We start from the raw sequence: 19709 nt of genomic DNA, 5'->3' as shown, positions 1-19709 counted from the left end.
CCATTTGGCTTCATCTGTTAAGTCTGGACAAAATGGATGATTCACTATATATATATATATATACATATATATATATATATATATATATATATCTGTAAGTGTATTTAGGAGGTAGCAGGATTCTATGGTTGTTCAAATGCAGAACATATGCAAGCACAGACCATCCCAGGATGGTATGTACAACTACTGGAAGAGAAAAAAAAACATCTGGATTGGCCTAATATCAGATAACAACAGACCAGGACAAAGAACTGTATTATGCACTGCCTTGCCTCCAGCTGAGGTGAAGAGCAGATGCACAAGGACAGAACAAATATACAGTGCTAGCTTCACAGAGAACTTCCTATGGTCTGCAGCTGTGGGACTTTCCCAGACTGAGGTGGTATCCAAGAATCCTTGATGGGTTTTCTGATACAGTAAATTTGTTCACATGGTGCTGAGAAAACACCAAAATTTGTTTACACTGATTTTAGTACAGATCTGAATGTGCACTTGTTCAGTGAATGGAAAATTCATGCAGTGGCCTCAAATACTGTTAATATTGCTACAGGGGGAAAAAATGCAACACTAGTGAAGCAGCATGTCACAACCCTGAAAGGTAAGGTATAAGTAAAATTAATTTTATTCCAATAAACTTTTAGAGGAAGGTATTACAGACTCTGGGAATAGCGAAGGCATAGCTCAAGAGGTAAATTACTACTTTGGGGAGGATAATGTAAAGACTCCTATTACAATCCTAAGGCATTAAGACCCAAGATTTTCACTGCCATTTGGACTCTTGGCAGCATAAAGAATATGGAGTGTTCTACACAAAGGTTTTGGAAATTTGGTTTCAGATCAGTAGGGAGAAATTAACACCTTTTTTCCCACCTCCCCTCCCCCCATTGATGGTCATGTTGCAGTTGCTTGTTCTGAGCACTGACTATGTTTTTCTATTTGAGTTCCCCCCAGATCTCCCCCACACTCATACCTTATGAGCTGACTTTCAAGTTACAAACTCTTTAGTGTTCTCTTATCCAGATTTGGATATGGCCCTTTTCCCATCTGAGATACAGGTTTAAATTAGGTTGAAGTTCCAAGTGAATAGAACACTTGGTTCAAAATAGTGATCGTTTCTGACTTTGCAAAGCTTATTATAATGATAATGTCTGCTAATGTGGAACAGAAGCACCTCTTTGACAAGGATCTGCTCCTCTTATGCTCAGATTTAATCATCACTCATCTAACATGACGAAGATCCACAGCTGAAACTCTGACAGTCTTGTGTTCCGCTCAGATCCCTACAGATGGGCAGTCAGCACCACACAGTCACTTGCAGTTCAACTGGTTAAATGAAGGCTGGCACCACAGAGACAAAATTCAGCAGTATTATTTACCCTGGAGTAGTAGTTCAGTTGTAAAAGCAACTTCTTAGACGAGAGTACTGAAGAGAGCCATTCTAAAACAATCCCTTCCTTTTTTGTGGCTAAGACATTGATTACTTTGGAGAAAGTCTTGTGGAAAAAAATGCCACATTTCAGCATTTGAGATAGGACACACCTGCACTACACAAGGGAGGATGTGCAAAGCTAAGACATCCTATCTCCCTGCAGCATAGTTTCTTCAGATGGTTGGCAGAAAAGCTAACAAGATAAACACTGGAAAAGTCTCTGACAGTTCTGTCTCACATAGAGAAGAACTGCCTGGCCCAGTCACAGCAGCATCTAAATGAAGGGAGGGAGAGAAGATTGTAGATGTGTGACTGCACTCTATGAAATGGGAACACAGTAAAGACCTTCCAATGCTGGAGGGAGGAGATATGAAGATGAAAGGGATAGAAGAAGAGAGCATCAAAAATCTCCTTAATAAGCCTTATATTAAATTAAAGGCTTGAAAATAGTAAGCAAACTCATTCAAATTATTTTTTTTTTAAGAAATTACTACCAACAGACTTTACAAACTCCAACTTAAATTGCAGTGCTCTCCAATTGTAAGAGGGGTCCAAGAAGCATTTCCCTCCAGACTCCTTCCACTCCAGTCAGTCCACATCCAAGTTTGGCATATACTAATGCATTTGTATATCTAGCAAACAACATCCTTACCCCTTTAAGGAGGTTTAAGCAGAAGATAGCAAATAATATAGATTGAGGGTCTTTACCAGGCAAAGTAACTCCCCATAAAAGCTATCACTATCTTATCCAAGTAGATCTGTAGCAGCTAAAATTGACATTGCTCATATGATATATTAATAGACCTACTGTATTATGAATGTGGTTTTACCTTACTAGAAACAGTGCAACCACAGAACTTCCAGAGATACCATTTCTTCAGGGGAAAAGAAAAAAAAAATCCTATTTAACTCCGATATTTTATCATGGTCAGGTAAACTTATGTGTATTTTTGCATACACTTTCTGCTCATCAGGCTTTTTAAATTAATCCCCATAAATCTTAAGATGGTACACCAAAATCTAGTGCACCAAAATCTGCTCTTTCACAAGATTATAGAAACAGCAGCCAATCTGAGCCCTTCAAATAAACAGCAAGAGAAACTCGTAGGTTGGTTTCTGGGGCTGCCGGCACAAACGTGCTCCGTGACAGCTCACTCAGCACAAACTAATCTAGGAAAGACTCAGGTCAACCTGACCTGAAATGGATCTTAATTGGGTTAGTACAACCATGTCTAGAGTATCCCATTGCCATGGTCTGATTCACCCCATTAAAAACAGAATGAAAAAGCCACTAGCAACAAATACTGGCATTATGCTGCTTACGATTTTTTTTTTACAACTGGAATCAAGTTCTGACAACTCAGCATAATATAACAGTTAAAGGAACACAAATAGATCCAGAGGGTCAGAACATGGTCACAGTTTACACACTCATGAGGCAGCTTCAGGACCAAGTTGTGTGCAAGCCAGAATTCCAGGAATTAGTCATCTGAATTGTATTACAGATGCTCTTTCCATAATTCACCTTACTCAGAGGTGAAAAAATCTTCTCCTTTTACAGGGGACATTAAGTCCATGCCAGACCGCAGCAAGAACGAAAGAGGGGAAGCCCAGGAGGTTTTATTTCCTTGATGGTGGATTACCCCTACTACAGATGCTTAAGACAAAAATAATACATTATTAAAATCATACATTACTTTAAAAGCCATCAGAATTGCTTTATATTTCCAAGCTGGATACTTTTCTGCTGCACTGGGTAGAACTAATTACATCTGTATTTTTTCATAATACAAGACAGGAGGGTGCCATAGAGGAGTCTCATCCACATTAGCATGGAAGAGAAAGCAAGAGAACTCCCTAATAAAGGGGGCAAAGCAGAGAGGAAGGGATGTTCACAGTAATTCATCAACTTCCCCCAGCTCTCTATGGGCCTTACCCCAGAGGAATTCCCATAGAAATTATTGCCAAGTCACCTGGGATATTCATTGTAAACTTCCCTTGAGGAGAACACTAAGAAGAAAAAGCTTTTCCCAGAGATACAATTACTCACTCGTGGTTTCCAGAGAGGTTCTATTAAAAATATAAATGCTCTCCTGAAAGTGAGCAGGATTTATATCGAAAAAAATAGTATGTATTCCAGTTTTGCCAACTTCCCCTGTAAAGAAGGAATGCATTGTATACCCAAAACATTGCTTAAACCCATGTTATTTTTCCATATATCTCCCATTGAGTGGCTTTTTAAGTGGTTTCCATTTTATCTAGTATTACTATCCAAGTCAGCAATTCCTTTATTATTTAGCAGTAAAGTCAGATGAAAAGCAGATATCAATAGCTAACTACAAAAGTCCAACAACACCCTAATTCTGCAGGAAAACCTAAGACATTTAAGGAGAACCACTCAGATAATAGGCAGAAGCTTTTAACATCCTCAATAATTCAACATATTCATAATTAGACATTGCTTCCTATCAAAAAGTAACAAGGTCAAATGGCTCCCTCAGTTGTAGGCAAGCAATGCTAAACAGTTCACAATTTGGCCCAATTTTAATTAATACAAATAAACAGTCCCACTCACTTAGAAATTTATTAACTCTGATCAATATATTTCATACAACAGCTGCACAAAATCAATGAACAACGCAACCTATACAGAACATTGCAAATATTTGCTCATTAGGAAATTACTGTTGCTTCCTCTTTTCTTTCCAAAAGATAACAATATTGCATAACATAACTTAGCCAAGTATTCTGATGCTAAAGGTGCACCAGTTGTATGTACACAGCAGATTACTGGACGCTCCAAAATTGAAAGGGAATCAGTTCCAGATGTTTTCTACTGATTAAATTCAGCCCAAGCAAGGTTAAGTAAATGACAAGCAGCTGCTTTTCTTTTTTGCCATAGTCATGAAAAACACTCTCAAGAGTTCTGACTAACTCTAACTGGCAGACTCTTGGTGCAGCATCCATTTTCCTAGGTTTTCATAACTAACAGAGACTGTGGACAGTCTTCAGAGCAGCTAATTCTTTTCACCTCGTCTGTCAGATCTTAATGCAGATAACAATTGAAAGGAAGCAGCTTAAATAATAATAATAATAATAATAATAAAAATCTTCTTTACCCCAGTGGTGTAAATCACTGTATATACTGCTTTCTATTGAAGTAAGTAGAAATAAAACAAGAAAATGTTAAAGTGTCACTAAACCAGATCATGGCTCAGTGCAACACTGGCATCACCTTTATGCCCCATCACTCCATTTCACAAAGGGCAGAAGAGTTTTTACCATGTATAGAGGTTGAAACAAGATTTTGTTAGACTTCTCTCTTTCTATTTATACTCAGACATACAGATTTTTTTCACACCTGACAGGATTAAACTGCAATAAAGATGTTAAAGTCCCTTGTGCATTTATCCTTAGGCAAACTGACAGGTCAGATTTTCCATCACAGCATTTACTTTGAGTGGAAGAATTTCCAAAGCACAGAATTTCCAAATGCTTTCCAAGGCAAATATTCCCATGGATTTGTGGTTGGGGAAATCTGGGAAGAACAGCATATATACCTGTACATCAAAATTATTTTCCAAGCATTTTCTATAAGACTGCAAGCAGCATGCTACATAAAGAGATATATCAAGCAAAGTAGAATTGTTTACAGAGAGGCTAACACCTGGCTAGTTAAAAAGGGAGCAAAACAAACAAACAAAAAATGGGTATACCCAGTCTTCTTCATTTTTTAACTAATGGCCAGTGATGCATATATATAGACATCACCCATCCCCCCAAAGGGCCAGAGTTTATTTTCCTTCTAATTATGGAATCTTTTCAGCTTTCCCAGCTGACATACAAGTTAAGTAAGTAAAATACATACTTTTCAAGACATTAATTCACTTATTCAAAATTAAGTGTATTTTAAGGAGTAGTAAAAGTATATTTACTACTCCAACACTGAAGTGAAACCAGTTAAAAAGTCATAATTTTTTTAACATGATGCCCTGATCTCCAAGAATAATGTTTTGTCATTTCCATCAGAAAAAACAAATTTTTGTGGCTAAAAAGTAGCTTTACATTCTAGACTAAATCACATCATCTTTTCCCCACGGAGCATTCAGTACATTTTCTACAAAAATCAGCTTCTCCTCTTGCAAAAGCTGACATTCCTGATTACCACTCCTCCTTGTTTATGCTAACGATAAACAAATGTGCAGGCCTATGTTTAATACTGCATTGACTAATAGCATTCTTCACTTCTGTAATGCTGTGTCAGCCTAAAAACACTTCATAAACAATTAAGACTCACAATATCTCTGTGACAGAGACAAGACTTTTATTCATTTAAGAGATGATGCAAGCGAAGCACAGTGAGTTAATTGTCTGCCCAAGGTCACACAGGGAATCAGTAACAGAGCTCAGCGTGGAATCCAGGAACACTGACTCATGCAGCCCTCCCTCCTCAGCAGGAGATGAGCCTTTGACACACAGCCTCAACACCAAAGCAGGGTTTCCATCACAGTCCAACAGCCCACTATGACACGCTGCAGCTTTGTCACTGTCTTACGTTCTCACTTTAACAGTTTCTTTAGCTGCCCCTGCTTCTCTTGTGGAAAAGGAAAAAGCTGACAATTTTTGGCTTTGAGAAACCAGTATACATGCAAAAAGGGAGGGAATACAAAAAGTTGGCCTTATTCCCATCTGTGAGATGAAGTACCTGCTTCTCACCTTCTCATGGTGAGAAGACACCATGTTGGCTCAAAATGCCTTCACTTCCCTACAGTCACCAGGGAGCTGCAATGGAAAACCTCTCTGCCTACAGTACTGCAATATGCACGTCACCACTGTCCGAAATGCTGGCTGGGGGTCCCCCTGCCTCCCATTTCCCTTTTCTCATGCACTGGTGCCACGGTCCGAAAGGGGAGGATGGGAGGATGGCACAGCACGGCTCCGGGACACGAGGGTGGGATGCAGGTAGGATGCTTTATTCACGAGTGCACCCGGGCTTTGATCAGCTCGGGAGGGGAAAGGGCCAGAACATAGGGAGCAGCATGAGACAGACAAGTGGGGCACAAACCAGGATAGGGACACGGGCAAAAGAGGGAGGAACCGGGGAGAGAAGGGGCGAATGGAGGCTGTCCCCTCTCTGCAGCTTCTCCAGCCAGCCGGCAGAGAAACAGAGGGGCAGGGAGGCGAACAGGCCGGGACATACAATGTATGTATTATTACATAATAACTGTAAAGTCTGTATCATAAAGTCCTTTCAATCACTGTACATCTTTTCCCACTTCTGAGATTTTCCCCATTCTGATTCCTGGTCCTTCACACACTGGATCGCATGGAGACGTACCTTGCATTTTGAAATTAAATTACTGGTGTTTGAAGTTTGGTCTTTGGCACGTTAGACCACATATTCCATATCCTAGGCGACACTGGAGTGAGACTCTGAAACCTTTAACAAGAGATGAAATTCTGCAGTAATAAGAAAAATCCAAATTGTGTAGCACATTCTTATCTCTGGTTTTAAAAGTTTCATAGACTGTTTCCTGAGACAACCTTCATTTATGTATTAGTTCCCCATTCCCTAATGCACAATCTGCATTACAATTTTTATATCAAAGATACTTGACTAATTAGAAAATCATGGTCTTAACCAGGGTTCAAGCTCTTCATAAAAAGGGAAACTTTAAATCTAAATTTGTTTTTTTTTTTCCCTACTCTCCTACTTTTTCTTTCCTAGTCTTTTGCTTCTCCAAAATGATTTGGATCATGGAACCTCAAGCAGGGCAGGTGCTGCAGTGCAATGCTGTGCTGGCTCTGCCTACAAGGGCTGATTTGAGCCCAACACATCCCTTAGGGCTAAGTGGTGAGTTATGTCTTCCACACTGTGGCATCATGTACCATAAACAGCTGGTTAATAGAACAGAGATCAAGTCAAGCAGCTGCTTGATATCAAAAGTGTGGAGACAGATCACTGCAGGGAAATAGTGACACAGGATTAGCAGGGGAACGCAAGGCAGGAGCCAATTGCACAAGCATCCACAGGCTGTCTTCCAAAGTGCTCTCAGCCACTTCTAGGTCAATACCAACTGCATATTGAATAAAAATTCCACTCTAATCCATGATCTGGCCCACTGATAGGCTTATTTGATAGCACCAAGCACCAAAAACCTCTTGAAATAAATGTATTTGTCATTTCAACAGTGAACCGCTGGTAAATATTTTGTTAAGTATCACGTTCCAACAAGTTTCATCTGTCTTACAGTAGCCTAAGCTAGCTTTCTAGGCTGTAATCTAGATACTGTTGTTAATGCACATACAAAGATGATACAGGAAAGGGTGACTCAAATCAGTATGGAAATTGTCTTCTGCTTCTCTCCTGTTTGAAATGCACATTGTCACAGAAAAAAAAAAAAAGCCCAATCTGGCACAATTACTCTTGACTAATTCATGTTCCCTGTTACTTATTTCCTTCTTACTGACTGGTTTGTTTGTGTGGGTTTTTTTTAATTATTTTTTGGTTTGGGAGTTTTTTTGGTTGTTTTTTGGTTGTTTTTCTTTTCTCTCTCTTTTTTTTTTTTTTTTGGTGGATTTGTTTTTTTCTTTTTAAATTCCTCTTTCTCTTGGAGCCACATTCCAAAACTGAATACCTCCAGGGACTGCTCCCACATAAAAGGTGACAGAACAGAAAGCTGTTGATGGACTTTACTTCTCCCGGGCAGCTTATCATCTGTACATCCAACACAGGGGTTAAGTGCTTTCCTTCACAAGGAAAGGTACTGTCATCCTCTCTCAGGAGCCACTCTTGAAATTCAGAGCCCAGATCCAAAACTGAAAACACCTCACAGCTGCTCCTGACAGAGGGTGATTGTACCTTTAGTTGTCAAGGAAAGCAGCTTCATCCCATGGCTCACCATGCCAGAATACCTCCAGTGCTTATATCCTACTTCACTTACTGTGCTGCATGCTCATATTAATTAAAGAAACACTCTATAAGCTCCTCATACAACCACCACTGACATTCCACACTGACTCACCTCCTCCAGCGCTCTCTCTGCTCCCCTCTCCTGTGTTGCCCTTTGGCACATGGCTCATCCCTTGGCATCCTTCTTGGGCCGTGCTAAACTCCATATTCAAGCACGCACAAGATGCTCCCCCAAACTCTTATCAGATAATCTCAGCCCTGGTCCTTGATAGACCAACTCAGCCAGTTCCCCTTCACCAGCTCCCTCCAGCAGGGACACCAGGCAGCCCCTGAAAGCTAAAGCCTCTGCCCACAGCAAGACCTGCCCCATCATCATCCTCACTGGCCCCACCCGGGGCTGCCCCAGGCCAGAGCAGCACAGCACATCCCCCTGCCCACAGCCCCCACCTCTGCACCTGGAGTAAAGGGAAGGGGAAACATTGCAGGAGAGATGAGGGAGGGACACAAAAAAGATATGAGAGGGTGGTCCTTTCTACAAAACAGGGGTTTAACACCCTTCTCTAGCAGAGACATTTACACTTATACAGCGACCTAATTGCATAGGGAATAGATACATTTCACATGCCTTACCTATTTTCACTTAGATCTATTTAGACATAGACATATTTACATATATTTGATTTTATAATTGTATAGCTTATCTATTCAGCCTTGTATCACACTTTTATGTTTACACTTTTGTATCTATTTAGCCTGTGTCTGCTTACACTTGTATTTAGATTATGTATTAACACTTATTGTATAGAAAATCTATTTAGACTAGATATCTATTTAGACTTAAATGTTAACACTTACATCTAATTACACATCAATCTGCTTAGATTTAGGTATCTTATATATAACCCTTATTGAGATTACATGTATCATCTCCTTTGACTTACTATGCAATGCAAAGCAACTGTAAATGGTTCTAGTTGGACAGACATTTTGTATTTTAAATTTCTTCAGATGTAAATGTAAAATGCCTCATATAACATATTAACTATAGGTTTTTATTTGAAAATCATTGTATATGTAAATTACTATTATTTTTCAAAGATTTCAACAATTTTTTAGCAATTATTTTTCAAAAATGGAAGACATCCAGGAATTGCTTTTGCACGACAGTGCCAGGACAGAAAACTGCTGCTGGCCTTTCCTTTCCATGGGTAGCCTGTCATCTGCACCACCAGCACTGGGCTAGGTGCTTGCCATCTTATCTCAGGACCCACCCTTCAAATTCAGAGCCCAGCTCCAAAACTGAAAACATCTCACAACTGCTCCTGGGAGACGGTGATTGTACCCTTAGTTGTCAAGGAAATTCCTCCTTCCCTTCATTTCAAAGCACATGCTGTGTGCCTTTTCACAGACCCCTGCATCTCCCCAGCCTCCTTTCACTGCTGTTAGTGGCTCTCAGGTTCTTGCTGATCTCTCCCTTACTCCTCAGCTGCTTAATTTCCAAGCCCAGATAACTAAAACCAACCTGACTTCAGTGTATCTTGTCCAGTCCTTTCTCTTCTCTTCTAACTTGATTTGCTCCTCACCAAATCATTAGCCAAATAATAGCAAGTGACAACTTGTAGTGCCAGTTTTAGCAAATTCAGTGTTACTTTTCAGTGAAAACAAAAAAAGTATTAACTGTTCCCTGTCATTGCTGTCTTCACACTTTATGGTTAGTAATTGGGTCAAACTTCCACTCTGCACAGATTCTCATCTCAAGTTTAGGCCATTAAGAAAAAGCTCACAATTTATCCAGATTTTTCTCATCTTTCCTATGTTTTGCAAAAGTCGTAGCTTGGGATATTTATGTGAATTCACTATGGAGCTCTTACATCTCCTGCATTATTCTGTGTTGTCTTAGCACTGCTAGTAACAGAGCCTAAGGTTAGTACTCAGTTTGCAAGACCTCAGGAATAAAGCTTCTCCAGCCTGCTCTGTCCAGACCTTCCCTGGACTGACATTAAGTGATTTAACTGTGACAGCAATTTTCTAATTGAGCAGGTGTCTGTATCTAGCTTGTTTTACTTTTGTTTATCTTTGTGTTGCACAACCATACTTCCCTATCTCCAGCAGTTATTTTAGAAGGATGATATATTTACAACTAAATAATGACACAGTTTACAAAAATACAGGCTGGGTGGAATATCAGAGGCCTTGAGAAGTGGAAACACAGGATGCAGTGTACGAGTACAGGCATGAGATAAGAGATGGGGCACAGGCTTGGCACTGGAGACCCCACAGTTCTAAACAATTCACTAATGGTCAGTTAAAACAAAAATGCAGTCCTGGAGCAGGACAAAACCGGTTTTAAGGGTAACAGAGAACAAAGAAATACTATTTCACACACATAAAAGAGAACATATATAGTAAATTCAGCTAAAACCTGGAGCTGCACAGCAATGAAAAAATATATAAAAACGTGTTAGGAAACATTTTTAAGTGACCCCAAGTGGATCCCAGGAGAGAAAGAAGAAACTGTCACCACAAACTTCATATTCCTCCCTGTTAAGGACACAAGATTTCAACAACTCATTGTACCACTTCCCCTGCTCTGCCTGCAGTGATACTTTAGGAACTGGAGGAGCATAAATACAGGAAAATGGACAGAAATTAAAAAGTAGATTTTACAGGTTTAATTGTATTTCTACTATTATTGCAACTTTTTAATTACGGAAAAAAAACATATTGCATTTGATTCTTTTTTGTAACAATTAGATCTGGACTAATAGTGATTAGACCAAGATTTCAGTTATTCTAGCACTAAATTCTAATTCTATTTTTATACCATGTGCATACTCATATATGTATAGACAACTCTGAGTATAACACTTCTTAATATTGCTTCTACCATACCTTAGCTATTATCTTTGACTTTCCATTCTTGAAGTCCAATAACCCTGTTTCATTTCTCTGCTTTTCCCAAGGCTGGCTAAGTCAATTGTTTCATGGTACTGTCCAACCTTCTGGACCAAGGCTACAGAGGACCTAGCTCAGTAATAGGTTCTTCCACTACAGATGCCAGGAAAAGCACACAGGGTCCTGTATTGTGAGAAGAACCTGCTGGTTGCTCAAACATAACAAAAGAGAAACCTATTTCTTGACTTGATCACCAAGAGTAGAACTCTCCCTTGACACCCCAATGACAGGGTCTTGGATTGTCTTCCTTCTTTCTCTTGCCCAGAGAATTACACAGCAAGATTGTATATTCTGGATCCAAGAGCAAAAACTACCAGGGCCACATCAGTTCCATGAAACAGCAGACCAAAATCTTTACAATTTATGAGGACAATTTAATCTCATTTTAAAAAGCTGCCTCTTTTATTATTATTACTCAACACGTTGACTCATATATAATTTATTTGCTTCTGTAATTTTCTACATTTTTAATGTTTTAACAGTTATCTGAAATATTCATTTTGGCAGCAAAACATCTGGGGTATGCCCTCTTTTGCAACTCATGATTATTTTTTTCTCACTGCTGTGCTGATATAGTGTCTAGAAAAAGTTTGAGGGAGCTGCAAATATCTTCTCTCACTATGCACTCCCATAGTCTTTGGGAACATCTGGTACAAAGTCCTTGCTCGAGTCTGGTGTGACCAGTGATCCAAACTCTGGTCTTAAATCAAGCACAACGGGGAGCTGAATAAGTGCAGAACAAAAATAAATTTTTAAACCTCCAAAGCTGCCAGATTTAATCAGAAGCAAGAGTGATTTTGGCAGAGGCAGCTGTTCTCTTCCTCCATCTCCCCTCACACCATCCCCCACACCCGGTCCTACCATCCACTTTGGCCATGCAAGATAAACCACAGAATTCACTGAATGTTCTCACTCAGAACAGCCAGGGCTGAAACAGTAAAGACTGAAAACTTTCTGGTAAAGGCAAAGAGGCGTTTCCACAACTCTTACAGGAAAGTACCATTAGTACAAGTACTGAGCTGACTGACAAATGCAGAAGCTGAACAGCTGTATGCTGAACACAAATTCTCACTGCAAAGCCACCAGCATCTGCTAAACTCACCTTCCTAAGAGCATGATGTTTTTCAGAAGCATGGTATCTGGATACCTTCTACTGCTGATTTGGAGCATATCTCTATATTTATGCTTTTCTGACTTACTGACAGTCATGCAGACCCTCAAAAACTTTGGTGTTTGCTTTATTCTGTTAATTTTAGCCATATGTTTCTCCTCACCTTTCCCTCAGCTTGTCAGCACTGGAATCTATGAATTCACTTCATTCAAAATGTTTGTTTCTTTGTAGGTACTGCAGATTGTAATCCATCTACACCACTAAGGGAAAGCAGCCCTTTTTCCCAAGGGGAAATGCAATCAGTTTCTAGGAACAACCAGTGTATTACTAGATAGGTGAATGCTGGAATGTCAGCATCTAAACTAGCATTACAGACAGAATAAATCAACATTAACAGTATTACACACTTTATATGAGAGGGCTTACAAAGTTAAGGGGGTCATAGAAAATTACAGTTCTCTCCTCCTTCCTGGTAAAAAGTTACTCCTGTGAAGTTTTGCTTTAAACTGCACATGCACCAGCATACAAGAAACTCCAAAATGCAAACAGAAAAGCACAGTGATAAACAGGGAAATTTATTTTTAGCCCAGCAGAGATTTATCACTGTGAGAGTCTTGTGACTTTGACAAATTTAACAATAATGAGTTGTGTATACAACCTACAATAGCTGACAGCAAATAATATATTCCATCTGCTGGAGTTGTTCCAGGAGGCTGATGTTCAAGGTCTAAAAACTTTCAAATTTCTATAATTTTTTTTCCTCCCTAATAAAAAGTATTATGAAACAGCTATTTGGTTCATTTTGTGAAGCATACATTCCAGTGAATAGCTGTTATTTGAAGAGGAAGCTCAAAATGCATATAGAAAAAATTCAGTTACACCAAAATTTTATTTTCCTTCTATACGGATCGGTCTCTATGACCTGCCACTCACTTAAGTACCTTTTTTAAAGCTTACAGGAACATTAAAGATGCCAGAGTGCTCATACATGTCTTGTCATCCTAATAAATGACTCTGCTGCAGGGGAGTACATACACAGTGGTTGACAAAAGTACAGGTGAAGATCGATTTCAAGACTCCCTATGGATATGAACTCAAGTGAGGATGAAAATATTAAACCAGACACCCTGGTATGAAACAGTTCCTCAGCAGAAGCAGAAGTTACGCATGGGAAAAAAAAAAACAAACTGCACTAGAAGATCTCAAAGAGACTCTGAGGGCTGGAGCACCTCTCCTGTGAGGACAGGCTGAGAGAGTTGGTGTTGGTCAGCCTGGAGAAGAGGAGGCTCCAGGCTGATCTCATTGTGGCCTTCCAGTACTTAAAGGAGGCTTGTAAAAACACTTTTTATATGGCAGACAGCAATAGGACAAGGGGAAAGGTTTTAAACCAAGAAAGGAGATATTCAGATTAGATATTAGGAAGAAATTCTTCGTTGTGAGGGTGGGGAGGCCCTGGCACAGGTTGCCCAGAGAAGCTGTGGATGCCCCATCCCTGGAAGTGTCCAAGGACAGGTTGGATGGACTTTGGAGCAACCTGGCCTAGTGGAAGGTGTCCATGCCCATGGCAGATGGACTGGAACTGGATGATCTTCCCTTCCAACACAAACCATTCTATGACAATTCTCTGATTTCACATCACATGTTCTAGAACTGTTTTTCTAAAAATCTATGTTTGCATGAGTTGTTCCTTATTTCTTTATAAAAAAAAACTGTGAGAGGTTTGACTACAAACAAGGAAACTATTATTGTGGAAGATTTTGGCCTTTCCATGTCTGTAAGAATGGTCAAGTTCTTAGTGTTACAGAGCACCCTAAATCAGTCACACCCAGAACCCCATGCATGGTGCAGAAATCAGGGGCTGTTTTCCTGTTAGGTTATCAAGCATTTGTTTCAAAGTTCCACTGTTTTTGGTGAGCAAAGATTTTATTTCTATATTATGCACTATCCACTACCTGGTTTTTATTCCACATACACAAGTATCTCATAAAACACATGATCAACATTATTTCTAAGATTTCCCTTTTCTAAAACCTTCTTTTTTGTACAAAAAAGGAAAGCATTTTTGCGCAGCTTGGAAAGATATGCCTCCTAAGCAAGTTTTGAGCAAGCCAAGAGGATTCTGGGTGGACATGGAGACATGAACAAGATTTCATAAGAAAAATTTTATTTGCATGAAAAAAGGTGCACATACATAATGCAGTTCCTGGATTAAGGTAAATTCCTCATTTATCAAGGATATTTTAACTATATTTCAATCTATTTTTGCAAGGAAACAAGGAATTTTCTGTTGTCTGCACTTGACAGGCATTTGTTTCATGCCTTCCTACAGTCCCTCTCACATCTGACCCCAGCAGCAGAATAGAAGAACTGTTTTAAAGCAATAGCTCTGTTCCTCTTAGTGAAAAGTGATATAGTAAATGTGATCGAATTCAACATCTAAGTTCACCATCATCTGTAAAATATCCAGCCCCCACAACCAATGGATAAAATATTCCACTATAGCAACACTCAAATAGAAGCTATCATAGCTCTTTTCAATTACCTTTATTATTATTATTATTTTCTCTGCCTTTTCTACTTTCAGCTTTGAGAGGAAAAAAAAATAACCCCATTTACAGGCTTGAAGCCTAGTACTTCCAGTTTCCAAGAACAGAAGCCTATTAATTCTGGCAAGGAGAACTTCACTGCGAGAAATCAGGTTTAAACTTTAGAGGTGTCAAGAATGTTCAGTCAATTGAGCAATTGAGTTTGCCAACTACATTCCTGGAAGCTTTGCAACAGAAGAAATGAATCAGAAAAATCAAATTAAGTGTGATTTACCCCTGACACTGGCTAAGGCAAAAAGTGAAAGAAAATAAAAAATAGATAAAACTTAATTGGTAAGGGAATAATATGCATGGCTGTCTCTCACAACAAGAATAACTTAGACCAGCTTAAAAGTAAAATAAGAAAACATTTTCAGAAGAAGGGCGGAAAATTCTTTCATTTTCCTGTTACCAAGCAGAAAGAGATACAGGTTTGTCTTTTTACCCCCTTTCCTGTGATGAAGAGCTTTGCTCAGATTAATTATGACCATTCAGAGAACAAAGCTTTAGTGAATAAACGTGCACTGCCAGAGTCCTGAATGCAGCCAACATAGTCCTCAACATCTTATGGTCTACAGTGTTGTTACAAATTACACAACACTTTGCTCCTTCTGTCCAGCACTGACTGATATCAAAATATCAAAATACACTCAGTGAAATCTGCTATTACTTGGTCAGCAAGGGAAGCTGCACTGCTTCAATAAATGCTGAAAATGCACACAGTATTCTGAGACATGTCATTTATAAATATCACACCCTTCACCCCCTTTCCCAGAACCCATAAAAGCACCACCAGTGCCAAGCAACAATTAAAATACCACAATTGCTGAAAAGCAACCTGACCTCAAAGTAACAGGTTAGACATTTACAGCAGAGCATAAAACACAAGGAAGAGCATGAGGGGGAATGGAAACTTCCATCAGTGGAAGGAAAGCTCTCCTTGCTGCAGTGGCCCTTCATGGCTATCAATTGCATGAAACCTCTTGAAGGTCTCCCTGTGAAAGCCAGATGTCCCTGTCCCTTACAGATGTGCCTCAATATGCCACAGCTCTCAGATTCCTGCTATTCCACATCTGACTGCTCCAGCATGGATGACACAGGTTGCACTGACAATCCAGCAACTCTGTAAAGTCAAGAGCAACCCAGTGAAACTCCCACTTTTGATTGTGTTCAGTACAAGAAGATACCACATGTTCCCTTTTGGGGGGCAAAAATATTTGAAGTACTTTTTATTTAATAAACCTTCATGTCAAGACTACAACCATACTCTGTCCAGGCTGAAGTTTTGTATCAGCTTCAATGTGATGTAAGAGCAGCAATTTCATACAGAGTTGATGTTCAGGTTTATCAAAGACAGATGAAAACCTAACTCAAATCATGACATAACATACCCTAGACTAGGGCCAGCATCTTCGGATAACTCAGTAAACTTGGCAAGGCTTTGTATGCCTCTAGGTATGGAACATAACTCAGACTACAAGGAAACATTCTCCCTTTTAGCAGATCCAGAACAGATCCCCAGCCCCATCAGACAAAGGACATCAACACAGAAGTGGAAAAACTAGCTTTCCAGAAAATCTTCTTTTATAGTAAACAATACCATTTCATATGCACATTTCCATTACAGACTTAATTAAAAATAAGAATTTTACAAACAAAGCAACTATCTTAACTCAGCACTGAAATTCAATCAGTTTTCAGGTTGAAATACACCTGTCATTTATAGAAACATACAATATTTTAAATGAAGCAAAAAAAAATCCCATTTATAAAAACCTATTGGTTGATGTAGGCATAAAAATGCTTAGCTGTTCCTATAACAATTTGTTTGCACAATGTTTAAGAGGGTGCTGTAAAAAAAGTAAAAATATTTTTCCTGGTTTATTTTTCCTTCCTTCAGATTCTCTGCGAGATAAAGTTTAAAGGTGGGGCAGATTTGAGGAAGCTTTCCATACACTTCTGAAATAATTCAAAAAAGGAGAATTAACAATATAGCTGACATTTTAATTGATTTAAATTTGGTAAACAAAGAAAGATCTTGATATTCACACCATATGTATTCAAATTTGTGTCTTACTACTTTTGTTATGCCATCATTGGTTGGAGGCATCTTGCTTTACTGATTAGGTGAGAAATTTTCCCTTCAGTATGTCAGTTCTTTCTAACATCATCTCTTTAAAAAAAAAAAAAAAAAAGCTAAAGTCAATGTAAATTACCTCTAGGTTCATCAATGTAGAAAGATACATCTTTTTTGTGCTCTTGTTCATCAACGTGATCATAAGTGATCTGTGGAACAGACAAGGCATTTTCTCCTGGGTTTATTGCAGGTGCAGAACCATTACCACATCCTAGCTTCCCTTTTCTTTTGTATCTTCTAGCCTGTGGTGGTAGAAATGGAATTATATCAGAAGATATTATCAAACACAGACAGGTATACACGTGACCCTCAGGATGCAGTAAATTTACTTGAGGTCATATGTTTTTTATTTAAATAATGAAATTGAAATTAAGTGAAAGGGTTAGAACCTTTGTTTTCAAAATATCTGATTCCGAATTATCAACTAAAATCTGGTAAGAATTGATTCTCAGGAGAAGACGACCAGCACATTTTGAAAAATCAGGTCTCAAGTACCAAAACTCAAAGCATACAAAATACTAACCACTTGAGTACACATCAGCTTGGCTGTATCATCTTTCTAAAGCTTTAATTAAACATACCCATAGACTTTGAACTGTGAACTAGGCCCTGTGCAGCTTTTTCAACTGAAGAAAAATTCACCTTTTACCAAAAAGGCCAACTTATGCACATCAGGAGAAGATAAATTCCTCCTCCTGCCTCCATACAGTTCTCCTGATTTTGGAAGCCTAATAAACGTCCTAAAATTTGCACTTAAAACCAAAAAAATTAAGGCTTATATCAACATAAGAGAAGATGAGCCTTGGGTAAGAGATGAAAGAACCATGGCTTAGTTCTTAAATTAGGGTTAGCAGTTCGCAGGGAGGTTCAGGTTTAATATGTTCGGGAAATTCCTCTAAATAGAGAAAACAGAGGGAAAATACCATCTATTTTTTTCAGCTCTCAAACCATTGACTGTTTGCTGTTCAGCACCACTTACAAAGGAGCCTTACTTCAGCTTTACCCCTTTCCTCCTGTTTTTTTCTGTCTCCAGTTATGACAAAGCAAAGTCATGGCAAAGTCACACTCTGCTCGATACCGAGCAGGTCCCACTGCTGTGACACAACACATAGGTGCACGCACATCATGGCCTTACAGCCTTCTCCATGTGGAATTGTACTGCCCTCCTCCCCGGGGCACCAGGCATCAGTGGCATTTCACTGCCTAAAACCAGGCCTCCAACACCATTTGAGAAACCCTCTGAGCTCGAACTGCTGCAGACCTCTGCCTTTCTGGCCGGGGTGCTGAAGGCTGGGCAAGCTTGGCAGTGCAACTGCAGGACTGTGTTTGGGCAACCCCACCTGTGTGGGCAAACACTGTTCCACTTTACTGCACCCAAAACTCAGCAATCTGCCCTAATTTCTACACTCGGCCCCAAATAAAAGTACCACGGAGTACTGCAGGAAAGCACAGCTACCTGTCAGCCACAGGTTGAATGTGAACATAAGTTTTTAAACTATCTTTCTCCTTTCTTCTTGTATGAACTACTATGCAAAACGAACACATCATTGCTTTACAGTACCCTTTGAGAATGTAGGAGACTTCAAAGGGGATAAAACAATGGAGAATTGGCACCTGTCTGACCACCAAGGCAATTTAAAGTTCCCTCAGAAATATTTTTAAGGAAAACGCAGCCAATCGCGCTGTGGCGTGAGGAAAACAATCAAGCGTGTTTCAGCTGTCCAGATTCTTCACTCACTTCACGAGGCTTTCGGCAAGTTATTCCACTGAGATTTAAAAGCAAGCACAGAGCCGAGCTCTGCCCATCCTCCGTTACCTGTTTTCTCAGACCAGGGCTAGATGGCGCTGCTGCCTTTTTGGGATTTTGCGCTGGGGGTGTAACATAGATCTTCCACGTCGCTGTGGAAGTGCAGGATTTCTCTGCTGCGTAGCACCGCCACAGGGTCTGCAAGGAAACCCAGAGCCAACAATCGCAGTGAATAAGCAGCCGCGGCTGGGGCAGGTCAGTCAGATTTTGCTGCAAATCGAACTGACAACAAAACTTTCAGTCGAGGTAAACAAGCTGCAAAGGGGTCTGACTGCAGTCATGGTGCTACACCACAACACCATAACTAATAAAGTACACTCCTCCCTCTACAGAACCGTGGTGAATGTAGCTGGCACCAGGACAGCTCCACGCATTACACGGTGATCCTCAGGACACTCCTTGGTGCACTCTCCCTAGGAGCTGGGATCTCTCCCTGCCCACAGCATGTGGGCTTTTTCAACTGAAGAACAGTTGAAAAACAACTCTCATAGAAGTGAATCCCCGTAAGCATCACTGGATACTGCTGCTTCCTTTTTCCTTCACTGTGCCACATTCAATATTTGTGCACCATGCTACTGTATTTGTTATATTATCATATAGACTGTTATCCTGGGGCATTTGTCTAAACAGAGGTGTGTGTTTACATGTGTTTGTACACGCATTCACCACCTCAGGATTTCGCAGATGCACAGGACCTAAGAGAATATAAAAAGGAAGTTATGAATTAAATATTATAATTAAGATTTTTTATTTTTTTATTTTACTGTTTCAC

General features: G+C 39.6%; 2 protein-coding genes across 2 annotated transcripts in view; both read right to left on the bottom strand.

Annotated features, from left to right (window-relative positions):
• LOC127462296 (probable G-protein coupled receptor 19) overlaps positions 1-19709 on the bottom strand; it is a 667268-nt gene that overhangs the window by 574196 nt on the left and 73363 nt on the right. The gene's annotated exons all lie outside the window — the stretch shown is intronic.
• Positions 1-19709, bottom strand: part of LOC127462293 (potassium voltage-gated channel subfamily KQT member 1-like) — a 480876-nt gene that overhangs the window by 402563 nt on the left and 58604 nt on the right. Inside the window, exons 9-10 of the mRNA XM_051770771.1 lie at positions 18947-19075; positions 17210-17372 (exon numbers count right to left, since the gene is read on the bottom strand). Coding sequence (XP_051626731.1) covers positions 17210-17372; positions 18947-19075 — 292 coding nt within the window. The remainder of the gene's footprint in view (positions 1-17209; positions 17373-18946; positions 19076-19709) is intronic.

This window comes from Manacus candei, unplaced genomic scaffold (genome assembly GCF_025592945.1).
Source record: "Manacus candei isolate 608988 ecotype Guabito, Panama unplaced genomic scaffold, ASM2559294v1 h1tg000124l, whole genome shotgun sequence".
NCBI lineage: Eukaryota > Metazoa > Chordata > Aves > Passeriformes > Pipridae > Manacus > Manacus candei.
Note: the sequence above shows the minus strand (reverse complement) of the source record. Positions and strands in the feature narration are given on the sequence as shown.